This window comes from Tachypleus tridentatus, chromosome 7 (genome assembly GCF_004210375.1).
Source record: "Tachypleus tridentatus isolate NWPU-2018 chromosome 7, ASM421037v1, whole genome shotgun sequence".
Taxonomy (NCBI): domain Eukaryota; kingdom Metazoa; phylum Arthropoda; class Merostomata; order Xiphosura; family Limulidae; genus Tachypleus; species Tachypleus tridentatus.
Genome location: NC_134831.1, coordinates 53690148 through 53710899, shown reverse-complemented (window position 1 = coordinate 53710899; position 20752 = coordinate 53690148). Strand labels below are relative to the sequence as shown.

The window sequence follows — 20752 nt, the reverse complement described above, 5'->3', positions numbered from 1 at the left end:
TAATAATCTATTGTAGCCAGTTTCTGACATGTAAGAATCTGAGTCCATTGTACAAGTGCAAATAAGAAACTGAAAAATGTTATTAACTACATATATTTTATCGTTGTATTATAAAAACAAATGTTCACTTATCAACTTAAATGAAATTGTTTTTAAAAGAGGGGAGAACCAAGTAATAAAAAATATTACAAATTAAGTGAAATGTTCGGATGGCAATGCCAAAAAGTACTGAAACAAAGGTAGAAATTAATACACAAGTCACTACATAAGTAGCCAAATCTTTCCAAAAATAATTTATCTACAACTGAATGTTGAATTCCTGTCAAGTGCATGAATTCAGGTTTTAGTTATAGCATTTAAACTGAAGAGTGCTTTAGTCTTATCACTAATAACCATAAGCTTCTAAGATTGATTTAGTACTTACTAACTGCTTATGTAGGGAGTTTTGAATGGTTTTGTGTATTTATCCCTATCTAGTTTCTGTGCCTTTTCTATCCCTATATCATACTTAATTTTTGCTTTATTACTTTTCAATTTAAATAAGTCGCGCTTATCGAATGGCTAAATTTGAAGCAATCACTAAATCTGTCAATCAGTTGCAAGTGATCAAAACGTAACTAATGTATCCTTTTTCCACGTTTGGGTACCACATGCAAACTGTATCGAAACAGTCGCGCATTTTCTGAGCATAACATTATATGCTTTCGTACATGATTACTTCGATTTAGAGCCCCTGAAACTGTAGAATCAACAGCAGAGTAAGAAAAGTAAATCTTCACTGTTGTAGCTATTAAAACTGAAAATTAATTGGACAGAATACCTTTCTAGAAGTGAGACATGAACAGTTTTTGTGGATACCTTTTCAGGTAACATGATCACCACAGCAGAGTACCAAGGAGTTTAGGTTTACTTTAAAATACAAACCACCTCAAAAGATGGGAAATTACGACAATTTATTACCAAAACACTTGTATGAATTTTTGAAATTCTTACTACATCTGTTACGTTTGCAAGTAAAAAGTATTTTTCATAATTTGATAAGTTATTTTTTCGAAGAGTTTAACAAAGTGAAGTCAAATACGTTTCAGTTGGTTACAAAAATATATTCTACGTACACCTATTTGTTAGAAAAGTGTATATACATATATACACATTTAACTAGTAAATTAGTATACGAAAACATGCGGGTTAATAAATAATTAAAACTCAAGAAAATGTAAAAACAATATTCAATGCATTTATTTGAAGACATCTTATTACAAGCATTTAATCAACATAGTTCATTATTTACGATTGTCTTTGTTCTCAGTGAACTAGATATTTATTCATCGTTGATTTATATTATAATCAACTATACGTGTACACAAAATACTTAAATACACACGTATTTAAAGAAGTAGGAAGGAATGTTGCGTTATTTCTTTTTCACGTTTAGCTATTTCAATGTTTCAAACAGCTTTTCAGGCTTCAGATGGAGGTGTAACTTGACGCTCAAATTAAAATCTAACCAACAATTATGAAATTTAAATCTAAGAATTAAAATAATGATTATAAAAAATATTCAATTAAAAGGCAAAGCACGTTACAGAAAAAAATTAAACTGTAGATTTCAGTTATAAATTACGTTGAAAATTAGTTTTAAATTATTACGTGTTTGAAAAAAAGGGCTAGTCATAAAAAAGATAACTCCGTCAATTTTTAAAAATATTCAAATTAGTTATTTAAAAGTGTTTAATCGCGTATCCTACGCATAATATACGATTTTGAATATAAAATGTTTAATCAGAATAAATGTTTGCAGAAATAGAAAAGCATTTTTTGAATCAAAATAAATTCCATTGTTCATGTTAAAGATAATTGTCACTTATTTTTAACGTTATTCGTATCATTCTTGTAGTTACTATTAATAGCTTATATCATTAAAACTATTAAAGCCTAATTTTGTACCCAAAAGCAAGATACCTAAAAATATTTGTACATAAAATTTTATAGACACTTGTATTATTATACTTTAGAAATACAAATTTCCAGCAAGTTTGTATCCTTTGTTTTTGTTCTTGAATAACGAGTAATAACTGAAAAAAATGACTGTCTTCTTGAATGTGTTCAGAATATTGGCTGAAATATTTTGGTGTGGAAGAAAGCTCTATTCATAACATCTGAATTTGGCTTACAAGATTATGTAAATTAGGATAGGTTAATTTATCTGAAAGTGCTTGACACTATTAAAATTATCTTATCAGCATCTGCGAAAAGAAAGTTTGTAATCACATGATAGTGATTACATAATACTGAAATACAGGTAAGAATGTTAGTTAACTTGTCTTAATTGGTATTCCAGCTAAGAGATAAAACTAAAATGGCGTGAGTGATTCCATAATTTTGAAATTCGTGTAAAAGAGACATTTGAAATGATTCGGGTAATTACATATATTGAAGTCCAGGAGAGAGAGAGAGCTAAGATAGCGTTTGTAATTACATAGGTCTGAAGCCCAGAACAATGATAAAACAACAAAAACACAAAATAAGCCTGGGAAAGATTAAAAACATTTAGTCAGTTAAAAGGAGGAAAATGTATTGAATAAATCGGTTATATTAACAAAGTTCTAGGTGTTGAACTAAATTTAAAAAATTTGAAAACTATAAACTATTTATTGATATATTGTTTCAAAATCAGAATCGGACTTTTAAATGCCATGCGTTTTATGAAAGACTTAAGTTTGTATTTTAAATATAATAGCTTTATTATCGAGTTATATAAAAGTGGTAGAAATTTAGTACGTGCATACAATATGTAAATTTAATATTAATTTAGTAAAAATAATTTAACATTAAAGTTTTTGATAACGTATGTTGCCCATGTAAAGTTATTAAAGTGAACAAACAGTATATAATCCTTGATATGCAAATTACAGTGAATAAACAGTTTTGAAATTTAAAACAACATAATCGAATAATCAGAAGCCTCATTAACAAGTTTAGTTCGCGTTTCTGTTGAAACCAGTGTGTAGTTACAAAACGTCTGTGGAAGGTGAACTGACTAGCTGCCTTCCCTCTAATCATATCAATTCAAGATTAAGAATAGATAGCAGAACAACTAGCCTCCAAGTAGCTTTACATGAAACAACTAACTTAATAGATATTCTGAAAAATTGGGAATTGAAAGCTGACCCCAGTAGTTGTATAGTTTTGAAAAAGAGGAAGTGTAGGGTTTATTACGTTGCTGTTGCATTTTGTTACTTTACGTTTTTCCTCTTCGATACTCGGTTTTATGTAGATGATGCCAATTTTTTTATAGAATTAAAATACAACAAGAAATTAATTTTCATTGTATTTTTAAGTTTCCATAATGCTCCCAACACATTATTAACACCACCACAAACGGGTAAAAAAGCTTAAAAGGTCGAAAAACACCATTAATACTATAATAAAAGGGTATACGTATAGAAGCTTGAGAGGTCGAAACGCACCACTAATACTACGATGAAAGGGTATATGTATAGAAACTTGAGGAGGAAACGCACCAGTAATACAACAACAAACAGATGTAGAAGGTTGAGGTGGAAACGCACCAGTAACACAACAAACAGATACAGAGGGTTGAGAGGTGGAAACAACAGACCATTCCCTACCCTCTTGCCTGATTATCTACGGTCAAGGTGGACTTTATTACCGACAAAAGATTTTGCCTTTCTACACATAGCGTGTGCGGGTCATTATTATCGTTGTCATTAAATATGTAATATTACTATTCAATCCACTGTTTCTTAATTTATCACATCCTTATTAGTTATTAATTTATATTACAAATACATTTATACCTTTAAGCTTACGTGAGAGCGAACTTATTCTTTATCTAAATCAAAATGAAATATATTATATCGTACGCTTTTTTCTAAGTATCTGCATATATTTGAAGATGTACACGCACGCACGTGTGTGTGTGTGTGTGTGTGAGAGAGAGAGAGAGAGAGAGAGAGAATGTATATATACTAGGCTTGGCCTAAATTACATGCATACCGAACTATGGATCCGAAGGTTTATTATTCGTGTTCCATGGAAGGAAGATCGCACTCCTTACTTCGAGTTTGGCGTAGGTTAAAAGTTGGACGGTCAAATCCCACTATTTGATTACAGTATTCCAAGAGTTGGCGGTAGGTGCTGTTATCTAGCTGTCTGTCCTCTAGTCTATTATTTCATAATTAGGGGCGGCTGTGTAAGTTTCAACAATTATCTAAAACAAATAAGGTAGTATGGAATTAATTTTGTGTTATACGCATACTTTATTGTTTTTGTATCATTTTTGTACTGACAAAATATTTTAGCTGAATTGTATTTATTTAGGGAAGTGCTGGTACGGTTCTGTAATTCGCTTATTTTTGAAGTTACATATGTTTTCATGTAATTTGTCATGGTCAAGGTGGCACAATATGTTGATTTTTCGTCCAATGTATTTCAGAATAGTCGGACACGTTTCGTTAATTATTGTATGTATAGGTGTTTATCTTAACATGTTTGTTTGTAGAAATTAGAATGCAGTACAAATCGCTGTAAGTAACACTCGCGTAGGAAAACATTAATATGCACCCAATGTGCGTGTGTTTTATAACTAACTGGTTACTTCTTTTTATTTTACGAAAATAATTGAACTTGTATTCGAGTCTGAAAATGATCTGTGTTAAGTCTTATTTTGCATTTTCACCAAAGTCTTAGTGTTCCAACCCCACCGGATCGTCAGTAAGTTTACGGATTTACAACGCTAAAATCGGGGATTTGATTACTTGTAATCGACATAGTACACAATCCATTGTGTATGTAGCTTTGCGCAAAGACCGAACATACAAATCAAAAATTAAAAAAAAATATATATATATATATATATATATATATATATATATCGACAGCAGACATTGTTCTTAAATCTCCAGTGGCCTTGTTGTCTTAGGCACTTAGGCATTTCAATTATTTTCATAGTGTCAAATGTAATTACTTAACCATCATTCAAGACGAGCAGATAGTGAAATAGGTTTTGCAAGAAACATCGAGAAACTATTTGTAACAACGTCATTTCCTTATTCACATGAGCAGGAAGAGACGACGACGTGACGTTCTAATGTGTTTACTGATACTAGGAGACAATGACTGTTATTATACATATCTGTTGGCCCCGTTGCTACAAATAACTACTTGTGTTACGTATGAGAAATGCATATTTACACTAACCCAAGCGGTAAATAACTAAATGTTTGAAAAGTTATAATTACGTTTGTGCTAATCGGATTTGTCATCTAAGCCAATAACCACTTTAGTAAAGACCAAATATCTATTGACGGTTGTATCCATCCAAGGCTGACAAGATCTGTTAGTTAAATCTATGATTTTTGTCTGCTTAACTTCAAGAGCTGTAGTTAAGTTTATACACCGTTAGTTTCAGTTGTAAATATGGGCGCATAAACTTTGAGCTGTAATATTTAGAATCGCTAGTTACTACAAACGAGACAAACATGCGAATAATATAGATGTTTTGGTCCATATTGCTTGCCTGAGCAAAAACTGAAGAGTAATGCGGTAGACAAAATATCCTGTCGTAACGAATCAGTAAGGTAAATATCACGTGAGAACTAATCTCAATATCAAATGGGCAGTGTACAATTTGGTTGTAATATTGTCACCTTTCATGATGTCCCCCTGAGGGACAGTGATAGGTCTACAGATTTGCAACGAAAATGTCCAGAGTTTGATTTCCCTCGCTGGACACCAGCAAATAGCCCAATGTGGTCTTGTTCTAAAAAAATAGACCTTTAATGATACGGCTGATTTTTTTTTGTTTTGGATTTCGCCCAAAGCTAGACGGGAGCTTTCTGCGCTAGCCTTCCGTAATTTTGCAGTGTAATTCAAGAGGGAAGGCAGCTAGTCATCACCACCCACCGCCCTCTCTTGGGCTACTCTGTTACGAAGGAATAGCCTCTTCGTGTGGATTCCTGTACGTGGTGAGGGGACCTCCCAGGGAAGGTTCTGTTCTTTCAGTTTACCTTCTCTCGGATCTAAACATCCACCCACGTGTTTGCCGTGCGTGGCAATCCGTGAATGGGAGGAGAGGATCTTGGTGGTTGAGGGGTTCAACACTAACACACAACTTCGGCCTTGAATTCCTGTAGATGGGCGGCCTTGGGGTGCCTCCCTAGGGTCAATTGGCTGGTCCACTCGGGCTAGGGTCAACCAAGTACTAGTGTTGGATGTCCTCAACATGTGTTTTGGACATTGTATCTGATGCTGGTGTTTGGTTATAGTGCTCACGAAACCCTGGCGTTGTTGCACTGCTCTTGTTTGGCATTGTAGTGCGTCCCCTCGTAGGGATCCATGGGGGGTGAGGACAGTGGGCATCGAAATTTTGCTTTCTTTATTATGGATACTCCAATCAAAAATCTTTAAAATAGTGAAAAAACAGTCTATAGGTGAACGACCACGTCTTGAAAATCCTGAGCAGCAAACTTCACCATCTGTACCACCTGTTGTACCTCAATTTTCTTATTGCATTAACTTTCAGACAAACCTTTAGGACAAATGTCTCCCTTTTGCATTCAGAAGGGACTAGAGGGAGTTGCTGGCTCTCCAAAGTCAGTAAAGAAGCTTCGATCTGGTGACATATTGGTGGAAACATCCGTATCTCAACACAGTGAACTCCTCTTGAATTCAAAGGCCATTGGGGTTATACCTATTGAGGGTACATCTCATGCTACTTTGAATTCATCACGAGGAGTTATTGTTGAGGGATTTGAAAAACATCTTGGAGTCGGAGATTCTCGCTGGTTTCTCCACTCACGGAGTTTGCAGTGAGGCGTATGTCCACTCGCAAAGATGGAATTATGGTGCCGACCAATATCCTCATTCTCAAATTTACGTCACCACGTCCGCCTGCCACCATCAAGGTAGGTTACTATAATTACAGAATACGTCCATACATTCCAAACCCTCCGATATTTCCAGTGTCAACGGTTCGTACACTCGAAGACATCATGTCGTGGTTCCTTGATGTGTGCTCGTTGCAGCGGCAAGGACCATGATGCCTATGAGTGTGAAACGGACTCTCATTGCATTACTTTCGTTCCTGCCCTGAATGGTTGGAAGAAAAAGAGGTGCAGCGTTTAAAAACGATTCATCATATTACTTATCTTGAGGCTAGAAAATTGCTGTCCAGCACCTCATCTCGGACATATGCAGCTGCACTTCGTTCCACTGCTACAGTAGGAGAACAGACATATCTCTCTGTACCTCCAAAAGAATCGTTCTCCAAACAAATAAAAGTCTTTCGACCTCCATGGTTAAAGTTCATAATTCAACTTCAACACCTATCTGTTCCTTACATATATTCCAACAAACCCCAAGATCCACATCCTTTGGTTCCAGGTACAGGAATTTCCTCAGATACATCTTTTTCTCCCGCCCCAATTTGCAAAACAATCATTCATTCACGTCCTCAGTCACTGTAATCCCCTTCTACCAGCAAAGACCTGACCAATCGACCCAGGGCAGGATCCATGTAGGTCGATAGACCTTCTGGAATAAGGACAGTAAGGAAAAAAAGACGTGGTCGTAAACAGAAGGGTTCTCCACCCAATTTGTTTTCAAGTAAATAAAAATGGCCACCCGGATACAATGGAATTGTTGAGGTTTACGTTCTAATCTGGGTGACATCCAAACACTGATTGCTTCTTACCATCCTGTTTGTCTTTCCTTACAGGAAACATATCTGAAACCTGCCGATACAGTTACCTTTCGGCGGTTTTCTTTGTACAGAAATGACAGGCTGTGTGATGGAAGAGTGCATGGCGGGGTGGCACTGTTGGTTGATAGGCATGTGCCTACCCTGTCTTTGCCACTCGACACACCTTTGGAGGCTGCAGCCATCCATGTTTTCTTTCATCATACTGTCACTGTTTGTTCTCTCTACCTGTTGCCTGGAGAGACCTATGATCCGTCAGACCTTGATGCTCTCATTGAACAGTTGCAGTTTCCCTTTTTAATCCTTGGGGACTTTAATGGACATCATTTCCTTTGGGGTGCCCTCAGTCGTTTATTGAAGTGGGCCACAGCAAACGGTTTTAACTTCTCTCTCTCTAAAACCGTTTGCATGCACTTTTGCCGCCAATGGGGTATTCACCCTGATCCCAAACTCCGTATCAGTGAAGTTGTGCTGCTTGTGGTCCCTGAGACAAAGTTCTTGGGGCTTTGATCGTAAGCTGATCTTTATACCATACCTCATGCAGCTACGGGTTAAATGTACAAGAGCACTGAACATCCTCCGTGTTCTCTCTTCAACCACTTGGGGAACGGATCGACGTTCTATGCTAAAGATATATCGTGCTCTTATTCAATCGACACTCGACTATGGATCACCGTCGGCCTTAAAGATGCTGGACCCTATTCATCATCAAGGACTTCAGCTCTGCACTGAGGCTTTCCGCACTTCTCCAGTTCAGAGGTTATACATAGTCTCGTGAACTTTCTTTGCACCTCTGCCGTTTGCAACTGTCTTTGCTATATGCTTTGAAACTTCACGTCATTACGAAAGCATCCCACCTGGGGTTCCTTCCTCGGTGGGCCATACTTTTTCAGAACAGACGGTCTGCCATTGCTCCTTTTGGCCTTCGTATATCCAGGCGCAGTTGAATGAATCGGGCCTGTCCTTGGATAACATTGCTATATCCGTTGTTCACCCCATCCCACCATGGCTTCTTACAGTCCCCAAATGTGACCTATCTTTCGGTCATCTAAGAAAAGTAGACACTCCTGATTGGAAATAATGTCTGCTATGTGCTGAACATCTTTCGAACCATCCTTCTATTCCTATTTATGCAGATGGTTCTAAATCAGGTGACTGTGTGGGCTTTGCCATGGTTTGTTGTGGTTCGGTGGTTGCGCGCAGAATCCCCTCTACAGCTTTTGTGTTCACTACTGAACACATTATAACGCCCCCACGGCTGAAAGGGCGAGCATGTTTGGCGTGAAGGGGATTAGAACTCGCGACCCTCGGATAACGAGTAGAGTACCTTAACCATCAGGCCATGTCGAGTCGACTGATTTGTACAATCACCAAACTTTACCTATCGTGTGTGTGTGCTTGGTTTCCTTAGTTAAGTTTTTATAGCTTTTGTACACAATGACTGTAATTAAAAAAAAATAGTTATCCTTAGTTTCTTTTAAATGTTCTGATTAATTTCGAATTCTTTTTTGAATGCATTAGTAACTTTGATTAATTTACTTCATTCGAGTAATTATGCACCTCATTGTTTATTTTGGGCTGGGATTTCGTGTTTACTCTGTTGCTATATATAGCGTAGTTTAGCAGTCTTTTTCTTCGCTTTTAAATACTCTTATTTACAGGAAGAAGTTAGTGAAATATTATATATAATAAATTAATTAATCGTTAACTAGCACATATAATGTGTATCTGTGCTTAACTGTATTTTTGCTGACTTTTTGCCTGTAGTCAGTGGTTAGAAACTAAAGACAGTGTCACGCTGACTAGACTGTATACTTACAAGTGTTACAACAGAACTCTAAGGGAAGAAAGCTGAATGAACTATCATGTAACTCTGACCGTAACTCCCACCCAAGAGTTCTGGGGAAAATAAATGGTTATATATTAGTTAGTAATGGGAGAAGAATGATTTCGCTTTACGGTGAATAAGCTGCTTTGTGTATGTTGGTAAAGATGCATTTTTTATTGTTTTACAAATATAAACGTAAAACTTACGAATAATACGGCCCCCGTTAGAGATTAATAAACGTGACCATGTTCCAAACGTGTCTGTCCATCTAACTAAGGATTTTCTGTTTTTCAGAAAACGAAATGTAATATTTTGTTCTTAACCGGATTATATTCGTTTCATTTTAGGACCGGCAGCTGGGTGGAAACCTGAACACTAGTCCTCTGGACACTTTGAGATTTCCTCTAGAACAACAACTTTTAGATATCATGAGGACGGTTGACAACCATGATTACAAAGGTATTTGTTTGCAGAGTATTTTAAGTGACGTAAATTTGTATATTTAAGAATTTTTAAAGGCTAATAAAGCAGTTTAAAATCTGATATTTTTGGATTTTTCTCACGATAAAATGTTACATTAAACCTTCTCTATCAGAACAGAGTTACGTGAGTTTGAATATTTTACCTCTTAATATTGATCTATCTTGCACACGTATTTCGATTCTTTTCGATGGACACAGCAGATAGCCTGTTATGGCTGTATTATAAGAAGAAAACACGCACACGTATCGGCACTGGGATTTAGATCTTTGTAGACCTGGGAGGATCAGGTTAGCTCGTCAGCAGAACTGGCGATAGATTAACTAGTGCTCTAAGCAGAAATTAAGGGTATGCCTCAATTTACCCTTGAGCCCACAAGTACTTGACGTCGTAAAGAGTAACGTGGGTTGGCTAACCTTAACACCGTGTTTGCATATTCTTTTGGAGATGATAATTAACTTCGAATAAAAGGAATCGTAGGTTCTAAACATTCCATAGAAGATTAAATATTTTACCAGAAATTCTTAGAAATCTTTCACGGGACTTTTACCCATCTACTGCTTTTTTTTATCGATCGATCTCTGCAAATTGTCACATCCCCTGTGGATCAGTGGTAAGTCTATGGGTTCATAACACAAAATTGACTTTCGATACCCATGGTTGGGACAATACAGATAAATAGTACTAGCCCTGAAGAAACCGGAAAGGCGAAACGTCGGTTAATATAAGAGTTCTCTTGTAACTCTAGTGTAAATGCCGTTTTTGTTTTTCAAATTTTATTAAAATATATGAAACTCTATAGTATGCATTAAACATTTTAAAAGATAGCACAATCGTATGTTAATAAACTTAGAATAATGTGAAGTAGGAAACTATTAAAATATTTATTTTATAAACTGTTTAATTGAGATTTGTTTGAAGGTGTTCCTTCTAGCTACTTGTTGTTTTATATAAAACATGATCCAGTTACACTGATAAGAGGTGTGACTGAATTTTTAAACAGAAAAGAAAATGAAACTAAGGTGTACAAGTTGAGGTGCTCGTCCTTTGTCCGGGTTATAAACTTAAAATGGCGGGTGGATCCTGTGATAAATAACACAAAAATACTAACTTTCACGCAATTTATTTACGACATAACATTATTACAGTATTCCTTATTACCTCACCAAACGTTTTTGTATAAGCTTTAAGAACTTAATATGTACATACTTAAAACATGATATACTGTGTGCGATGGTCAGGGTGACTGTAGGAAGGAGCTAGCTGCCAAAGTTGTTGCAGTAATTGTGCTTCCTGTTTTCCGCTGCCAACAACCATCTCTTAATGTCCCTCCACAGTGTTTCAGGTTACTGATTAATTGACGGTCATTGGCTGCATAAGTGTATTGCCTACCGAAGTTGAAAGGTTACGGGTCAAAGTAGTGGCTTTGGAAAAGAAACTTCAGCTGAGTTTATGTATTGCACAGCGATTGACACTTTTTAATTCCATTCCTCCATGGTGTTAGAGCACTTTCCGAGATATGACATTTGTAATGCCTTCCTCCATTAACATTCCGTTTATTCCAAATTATCATCCAACAAAGTTTGGTTGAGATTGGCCCAGCAATCGAAGAGTAGTTAGATAACGGACAAACGGACAGGCACACTTTTTTTTATGCTTCAGTATATGTTCGTTGAGGCAACTCACTTCTGTTAACATCATGTCTTTGTTAGGGGCTGTATAAATCCACTTAATTCTTTAAAATGGCATTCACGGTGGTTTAATTTCCTTGAGGTCCAGTTTATTAGCTTGAGTGTATATTAGGTTTCTGATGAGACAATATTTCATCAAATGACCATTGAAACTTCTAAATCTTGACTTGAGATCAAGACTGCTCAAAATTTTTTTTTCCCATACTATATCTTTAAAATAATTACATGAAAACCAAGTTTATATAACTACTTAATAAAAAAAAACCAATCCTTTTACTACTTCAAAGATGCAAACATCATATTTCATAATTGAGAAAGTTTAAATACTTTCAAAATATTTTTAATTTAAAAAATGCTGTAAATTTTATCCTAATAAAGATATTGGAATAATATTTTCTAGGTGTCATTTGGATACTAATAAAATTTGGAACAAAAATGAAGAGTGATACCTAGTTAATTTTTAACCAGAACTTGTTGCTATTCAGGTATTTAACAGTAGTAATTAGTTTTACAGGGAATGCTGTATAAACCCCTAGTAAAGTTTAAATACCTATACTTCCAGTGTTTTGTGTGTGTTTCTGCGAGTGGTTGTAAAAGTCATTTTTAATTTGCAAAGGATTTTCCTTAAAGACAACGAAGATATCAGTTAATTTAATTTTATAAAATTTTCCAGTAATTTAAAATGAACTTTATTTTACTGCTTTTTATTATTTTGCACATAACTTTTATACAGAAATACGGATTCTGCGAATAAATGTGAAGTTTATAAGTTGACATTTAGTTTTATTAAAAGAAAGTGTCTGCCTGTCAGAATAAGATAAAAAGGATTTTGTGTTGTCTTGGACAAATGCCTTCCACAGCTGATGATCGTTTAGCTAAAGTTAAGATGGCTCGTTGAATAACGTTGATGTTGTTTCATAGGTCATTTGTCATCAAAATTAATAAGACATGATGGGAGTAATTTATTACTATGTTTTTGCTATGACAGAATTTTTCTGTTTAGTAATGCATAGAGCAGATACTAGAAGTCGCTGATAAATGTTTGGATATTTGTTTTTTTGTCATACATAGTGATGTTTAACAAAAATTGTTTGTTGTATTTTAAAGACAGTAGAAATAAAACTAATTTGAAATGGAGAAATAATGCTTTCAAAAAGTAACTGTATAGCATGAAAGTGATGTAGGATAATAATGCGTATTTGTTTTAACGAATAGTTTTTGAGAAATATCAAACTTTGTATCACAGTTAGTGTAAACCAGTTTCGTTTGTGGAAACTACACGCCTCTTTTCCATTGAATACACATATAAGCAGATTAATTCTGAGAAGTGTGTTTTTCCCTCTATTTTCTTTTACAACTGTAACGAACACGAGGTGTCGTGTCAGTTTTAATCTTTTTTTTTATACCTAACTGTAATTGTTAGTGAAATTGGTTTTCTATTATACTACAACTACATGGAAAATATAAGGAAATGTTGGAAGTTAATTCAAATAAAATTATAATAAATAATTGGCGTTAAAACACATCATTGTGTTATTAATCCTTACCATAATTCAGATTTGTAAATGACTTAAATAAAATTGATAATGGTAAGTTTATTTACTTAACGCAACTCAAATCAAAATAATTATTGTGCGTGAAAGTAGTGATATAAATAACTCCTCGGCTACTTTTATTTTTGTTAACTCAGCCAGCCGATCTGGCGAATCGTGGTATTGGGGGAACGACATCGTCGGCATTGGATATACAAAATGTAGTGTGGTTAAGATATTGTATATTCTAATTCGTTGTCCTCAAATTCCTATAATTGCTTTTATTGTAACTATTACATTTCTAAAACAATGTTAGAATGGTCTACCAGGATAAAAATGGGTTTTACTCATGACTTTTTCTTCGGTTCTTTCATGGTTAAAAGAACGAAATTGTTGTGCAACACTTTCATAATGTCTTTAGCAAAATCGAACATTAAGGCAAATCCATACTTTCTCAAAATATATGAAGTTCTTACATTTATGTCGGAGGTGTTTTAAAGACGTAGTGTTTTAAGACATTTCTATAGATTTAAGTACGAATATCTAACTTGAATGATGACTCAAAAACCTTAATCCACCTGAATATAACTCTTCTCCAGAAGTGTTCTAGAAATGAATGAGTTGGAATTTCTTCATGCATGTTATGCCCTTAATTTTTTAGTTACACCAACCTTGGTAAAATGGTTTGAATAAAATGTCTATCAGAATAACGTGCAGCTCACACGAAAATATTCGTATTATTACGAGCTAGTTTATACTATAAATTTAAATACTTTTATATGCCAAAATCCGTTTGAGGTGCTGTTCACTAGAAATCTATGTGAATTTCGCTCGCTTCCTAATAACCAATACCTTCAGTTTCACAACGGTATGTCAGTAGACTTATACTAGAAATTGGGTTTCAATACCTGTGGTGGGTAGAACAAAAATAGCCCTAAACTACAAACAAAACCTAATACACAAAGGACTGGGTGTGGACTACTGGACAACACACTGTACTAGGAATCATTGTTTGCATTTTGATACTACAGAAATACACTCTGCGCTTTAGGGCCGTGAATGCATTGAAAAGAGTTTCAATCTGTTCAATATTAGGGAAACCTAGCACATATAACTCTTGTGTGGAGCTGCGCGATTTTTGGGACATGTAATGAATTATTTTGGTTATTCATTTCTTAATGATATGAGGATAAAAACTTATTGAGCGATGATTGTGTATTTACTATTCAGCGTGGGCTCAAATTATGCTGAGACAGATAAACTAAAGTTATGAATAATAACAAATGTTCAGAGTAAAATAAAAATATTCTTTATGTTCATTGGTCTTAAAATTTTGTCCAGCAGTTACGTATTAATTTATCTCGGGCGTTCGTTATGTAATAAGATTTCAAATAGCTAGAAATATTAATTTTAGTTTAAATGTTTATATATACCAAACTTGTTATTTGCCGGCAAGATTGATACACACAAATATATTTAATATACAAACAACCAAACAATTTATAACAATGGTTATCACAAATAGTTAATACAAATAATTATGTGTAAAAAATTTTTACAAGTTTGAAAACAATATTCAGTCGTCTATCTGGTCTGGAACTGAATATTTTATCAATGTTCCAGGTCCACAATTTTGTTATTGATACACATGCACACTTCACTTGACGAGAATGCTAGCTAGCTCTATTCTTGATTAGACTAATGCGGTTTACAAGCTTACTTTTTATCGAGTAAGTATCTAATGTCCTCGAAGAAACACTGACGTTCGAAGTTAACTCTGAAGTTGAACAATTCGTAATGTTTGAAATCTATAAATGTTCCTGGTGAAATTCTGTAGTTTTTCTGCTATTAAAGGTTAATCACAATTATAGCTTTCAAGGCTTATAGTTTACTGACTGTAACGACCAAACAATATAAAACTGTCTCTTGTATACACATTAGGCGAGATTCTCGAATGTTCAATGATGTTCATAGACGCGCTAGTGTTTGTCGAAAAATAGTTATTTGCTCTGAGAATCTTACGAATTTAGCAAACAGTTAACTTGCGCAATAGACATCTAACAATATACGCCGCATGCATCAAACTGAAACAAATGCAGATATAGTAAAATAAATGTATTACAGCAAATCTATTGCATTGTAAAACTGATGAATAATAATCTTTATATGACACAATGTATTAAATCCAAACAATGCTTTTATAAGGATGAGCTAAGTCCACTGTTATTAATAAATGTAACTATACTGATTGTCTGACACTTTAAAAGATTGCTATTCTCAATCTATACTATTTTTGGAACTACTTTCGTCATCTGGTGAACGTAATTTGTGTGGCTAGATACCGAAACTTATATTGAAACATCAGCTGATTTAAAAATGCCTTAAAGCTCGTGAATACTTGGGTTATGAGCCTTTTCTAGTTTCCTACTGGTGATATCAAATGTATTCAACTTTATCACAATTGTTTTCTCGTAGCTATAGCAGCAGCTTTGGCAGATGAAATCATTGTTTCGGATTGACATGGAGTGTGGTTTCCCTGTTTCAAATATTTTTCTGTGTGAATGTTTACTTATACAATTTTTGTTTTAAGGCTTCTTTCATTGAACTGTTTTGTTCTTTGTCTTTGCACTGTTTATACACTGTAAAAATTAACATACTTCCCCCCCCCCAACCATGAGGCCCCACGCTGATACAGCGGTAAGTCTACGGATTTGTAACACTAAAATCATGGGTTCGATTCCCCTCGCTGGACTCAGCAGATAGCCCAGTGTGGCCTTACTGTAAGAAAAACATGCACTCAGCCAGCCATAAGTGTATTCATAGAAGCGACGAAAAGTCAAATGGTCGAGTTGTAGCCATAAGCGTAACATGTAGGTGCTAGTCTTGTTTTTGGCAGACTCGTATCTGCGAGGATTCACTATTGTATTAGCTTGTTTGTTTGTTTGTTTTGGAATTTCGCACAAAGCTACTCAAGGGCTATCTGTGCTAGCCGTCCCTAATTTAGCAGTGTAAGACTAGAAGGAAGGCAGCTAGTCATCACCACCCACCGCCAACTCTTGGGCTACTCTTTTACCAACGAATAGTGGGATTGACCGTCACATTATACACCCCCACGGCTGGGAGGGCGAGCATGTTTAGCGCGACGCGGGCGGTTGTATTAGCATTTTAAACATTGTCTTTACAAAGTGCAACTAGCTCTCGTTATGGTTTTGTAAAAGTGTCACTTTGAAAATATATAATATTGGTTTTTCCTGTTCATTATTTGAGAAACTTAGCAGCTACTTAAATCTTAAGACTGCAATTCGGAAGATGGCTGGGTTATGGTTGTGACAAACGGAATAAAATTTCAACAGTTTGCTTTAAAATTAAATGTTCATAAGCTTTTTATAAAAGCTTAGAAAAATTTTAAATTTGATTCAAATTTTGTACAGATTTTAAATACGTTCATGCCTTTTAATATTCGGCGGTAAACGATGTATTTCAATAAACTGCTGATGTTCAAATGCAATTGTGCAATTCGGTAGGTGCCTTGTAGCAAAACTACGGCATAATGTGGATGAAGTTTGTAGTATGAATCTTAACGACTGTTACCCTATCGACTGTCTCATTTTCAGGCGTTTTATTTCTAATAAAATTAATATAAGCGTGACGAATATAAGGTAATTAATTTGAAATTTTTAACTTGTAGAAAAAGAAAGAGGGAATCCTCAATAGCCACGGTTCTTAATTCTTTTAGGCCCTTAATTATTCAGACTTTTTCATGTTTTTATTAACTACAGATTTTGGCGCCAGCCATACCAAGCGTGGGGCGCGCGTGTACCCGATGCAATTTTATTACTTATCTGGATCTGTACCAACCTACCCTCAGATTGAATTTTTTTTTTTTTTTAATCAGGATTAGAGTAAATTAATTTGAGACCAAGGGTGTGATCAAATACATCAATCGAAAGGATTTGACCTTCTGAGTACAAAACTAATTAGATCTTAAATCATTGAAGAGATGATGGAGCTATGAGCTAAAAGTTTGTACTTGGAAAGAAAAAAAAAAAAAACGAAACTCGGAGCTGTTCTTCGAACCACTCTTCTGCCCTTCGATCTTTCTCTCTCTTTTGAATTAGTGTATGACTTTGAATGAAAAAGAAATGGATCTTGGTTTACACTTGTATCAAGTAATGAATTTCTAAGTATTTGCAAATATCGTGTGATATAAAATATTTTCGTTTTATAAATAGTAAAGTAAACCTTAATAGATATCCAGTATAACAGTAACTCATGTTTTGTTCATTAACCAGTTGCTTTTGTTGAAGCTTGCGAAAAGACATTTTTAAAAACTTGTAAGAACTTGCCCCTAGTGTTCTCACCAGTGGTTTGTACCTTAAAAATAAATAAAATTGTTGACTTCTGTATAGCGATAAAGTGCCTTCTCATGTTTTTCTTAAAAAACAAACATTTGGAGGCTAGTATAATATTTAAACACACACACAGCAAGTAATTAGGGAAGTGGTCATTTATGAAGATATAACCAGGCACCGTATTATAATGGTACTTTTAGTATGGCATTGCAGTACAATGAAATTCATCTATTATAACAAGTGATCTGGTTGTGTTTGTTAATCTTTTACAAGTGATTCTAGAACTGTTTTGCTTCGAAAATGCAACTGTATACTTTGTATGTGCCTACTTGTTTATAAATTAATAAGAGAAACGTCAACCTCCTCAAGTGAGACAAAGAACGTCATGAATTTCAGTTTTATTAGAAGTATACATACAAATTTTATTTAATATATTTTAGACGAAACAGATTTTTTACTGGTAATAAAATAAGCAAATAGTACAGAAAATTATGAATATTATGTTTTAAAAAAGTTGTTTTTTGTGTTATGTACACCGCTAATTCTTTCCTAAGAAAATAGCCCAGAAATGTTTAGGACTGATGCCATGGTAGATATTCTTACCCAGCTATTACTAAACTTTTCACACATACATCGCTCTACCAAAAATATCTGGATACGTAGTCATAGAAAGGGAAAGCTATCACTGCCCTAATGCAGTGTAACATCCTTCTTGGCTTGAATGGCTGATTTTTTTTTGATTTTTTTGCGTGCATCGTTTTAACCGGAGTTTAAAAGGTATTATGGTACAATTTATCACTATTTCAAATTCTCGATTATAAGGCTGTGGTTTTAACTCTTCTTTGTGGTATCAAAGTCTAGATATTAACCTATATATTATCACTAAGTGTACAGTGCAAATACTGTATTTAATGTTGTTACTATAAACAAGGTAAGACCATACAAGTTTTATGAGAGGGGGGGAATGTTATTGCACTGCTACAACACGTTGGTCTTCTGATCAACAAACTCAACCGTGACTTTTAAAACTTGTTCGTGGGTATTCGAACTAATACAAGCACATTTTCGAAACTCCATCACAAGCACTTACAATTTTGTACAGCACAGTTATGGTTGCGTTATTCACTCGCATTCGGACAATCCTTCAAAATTGGACGTAATATTCCCTAAAGCTGTCTAGAGTTCAGTGCTAATGGGATATTTTCCAAATAAAATTATATTGATCATTTTTGGGAAAAATGTACAGTTTGTGTATCCATTATCATATGTATACCTACATTCATTGAGGTCGTGATATATGGACTTGGTAATTGTTTTCAAGCTACGTAAAGTCACTGTGAAGTGAATTTGTTACAAAGATGGTTTGGATCATTTTCTTCCTCTTAACAGTTTACGTTTCGGTAGCACTTTTACTCAACTAAGGTGTTACTATGTCATGCACTAGTGATCACGTGTTACCAAATAACGCTTCTGTTTGTCAGTTTGATTTATCGCATTTTTAGCAGAAAGATATTTCCTTTGTCAATGTCATGTAATAACCGATGTTTCGGAATGCCACACATTATTCCCCTCGACTACTTAATCTATCTTATTTCTCATTCTTTATATTCATTGAGTTTCTTTGACTAGGCCGTGCTCATTGTATGCTCTGAAATATCAATTGTCAAAATAACGTATAATTACATCTGTTTAGTATCTTAAACTGGTTCAAATACGGTCATCATAGTTGCATTTATAATTATCACACTCGTCTTCTGACACGGTCGCCTTAGTGGCGACCGTGTTTAGAATTTACGTAATAGTCATTTTCACAGTATGTTCGGACTGCTATCATGTATTGTTAATTTGGACATCATCAGTAAATACACAATAACTGTCCATAATTGTAAAATACACCACACAAAACCATTTTTCGATGGCACTCAGTAAATAAATGTAAGTTATTAGGATCAATAACATTCATTCGTATATTTCGATTATCATATCCCAGTGGTCTTGAGATATCCAAATTGGTCAGAATGGACACACTGGACAAAAATTATAGCTAACTTTACATCGTGACATGTTCTGAGTTCATGGTCGATTAATTACAAATTATAGAATGGAAGAGGATACCGCAGTATGTTATGTACCAAAACATTCATTTGCATTGTGTTTTAAATGTTGACCATTCCGAGCTTATCCAATCGATCAACCTTCACCATTTGTTCATGCTACAAATGTTTTAGGTTTCAACCTGCGACAGTGTGATTATACCAAAGATCTGGTAAAATAGCTGCTCTTTATCATTTATCATCATCTGCAGGACCTTGTACCATTCCTCTTCATTACATTGAAGTTCTTGTATGTCTTTTGAATCGATGGGAAATTCTAATGTGATGACATATCCGTCGAAGTAATACGTGGAGTCGAGAATATATTGATGTATTTTTGTCTCCAAGTCATGTTTATGATAGACCGAAATAATGTTAAATATTTTATTTCTTGTTTCATAACTTAACGTATATACAAATTCGCAAAATAGATAGATTTTATTTCAACTCTAATGTTTTGTTTTTGCATGTGCGAGTGCCTACATTAACAGGAATTATTTCACCACACACCTTATGGTGCAAAACTTGTTGAAAGATATGATAGATTGATAAATAAAACTGAACCATAAACAAACTAAAAGGTAATCCCGACTTTTTTCAATTTATTCAGTGTACATTAAACATCTCGTGTAACTATAGTTTACCAGGTTTAAACAAATAAAGGTCTTTCGCGTTCCTCGACTGCGTCACACATGAAGAAAGTGGTGGTGGGGCAGTCTTGACGTATCAGAGAAGCGAAATGAAAACTGACAGTGATGTCAGTACTCTTACACTACATACGAACATTTCTTTCTCTTTTGGAGAGCAGTAAAAATTCACTGTGGGTGAGTGGGAAGTTAACTGCATTTTTTATGCCTTTACGGTTGAAACACGAATGTTCCGTTTCATCCCTTCAACATTATATACATTTGTATGCAGGGAAAACGTTCAATGATCTACGCATAAAATAAGGAATAAATTAGACTTATGATCTTTGATTTATGTCGGACTATTTAAAGACACTAAAAGGAAGGAGGGGACGAGCAAAATGTATTGTGTGTGTGTACACTAATA

General features: G+C 34.7%; 1 protein-coding gene across 4 annotated transcripts in view; it reads left to right on the top strand.

Moving 5' to 3' along the window:
* LOC143255670 (cytoplasmic polyadenylation element-binding protein 2-like) overlaps positions 1 to 20752 on the top strand; it is a 131658-nt gene that overhangs the window by 20230 nt on the left and 90676 nt on the right. For all 4 annotated transcript variants that reach the window (XM_076511708.1, XM_076511707.1, XM_076511706.1 and 1 more), the window contains exon 2: positions 9899 to 10010. In XM_076511708.1, coding sequence (XP_076367823.1) covers positions 9899 to 10010 — 112 coding nt within the window. The remainder of the gene's footprint in view (positions 1 to 9898; positions 10011 to 20752) is intronic.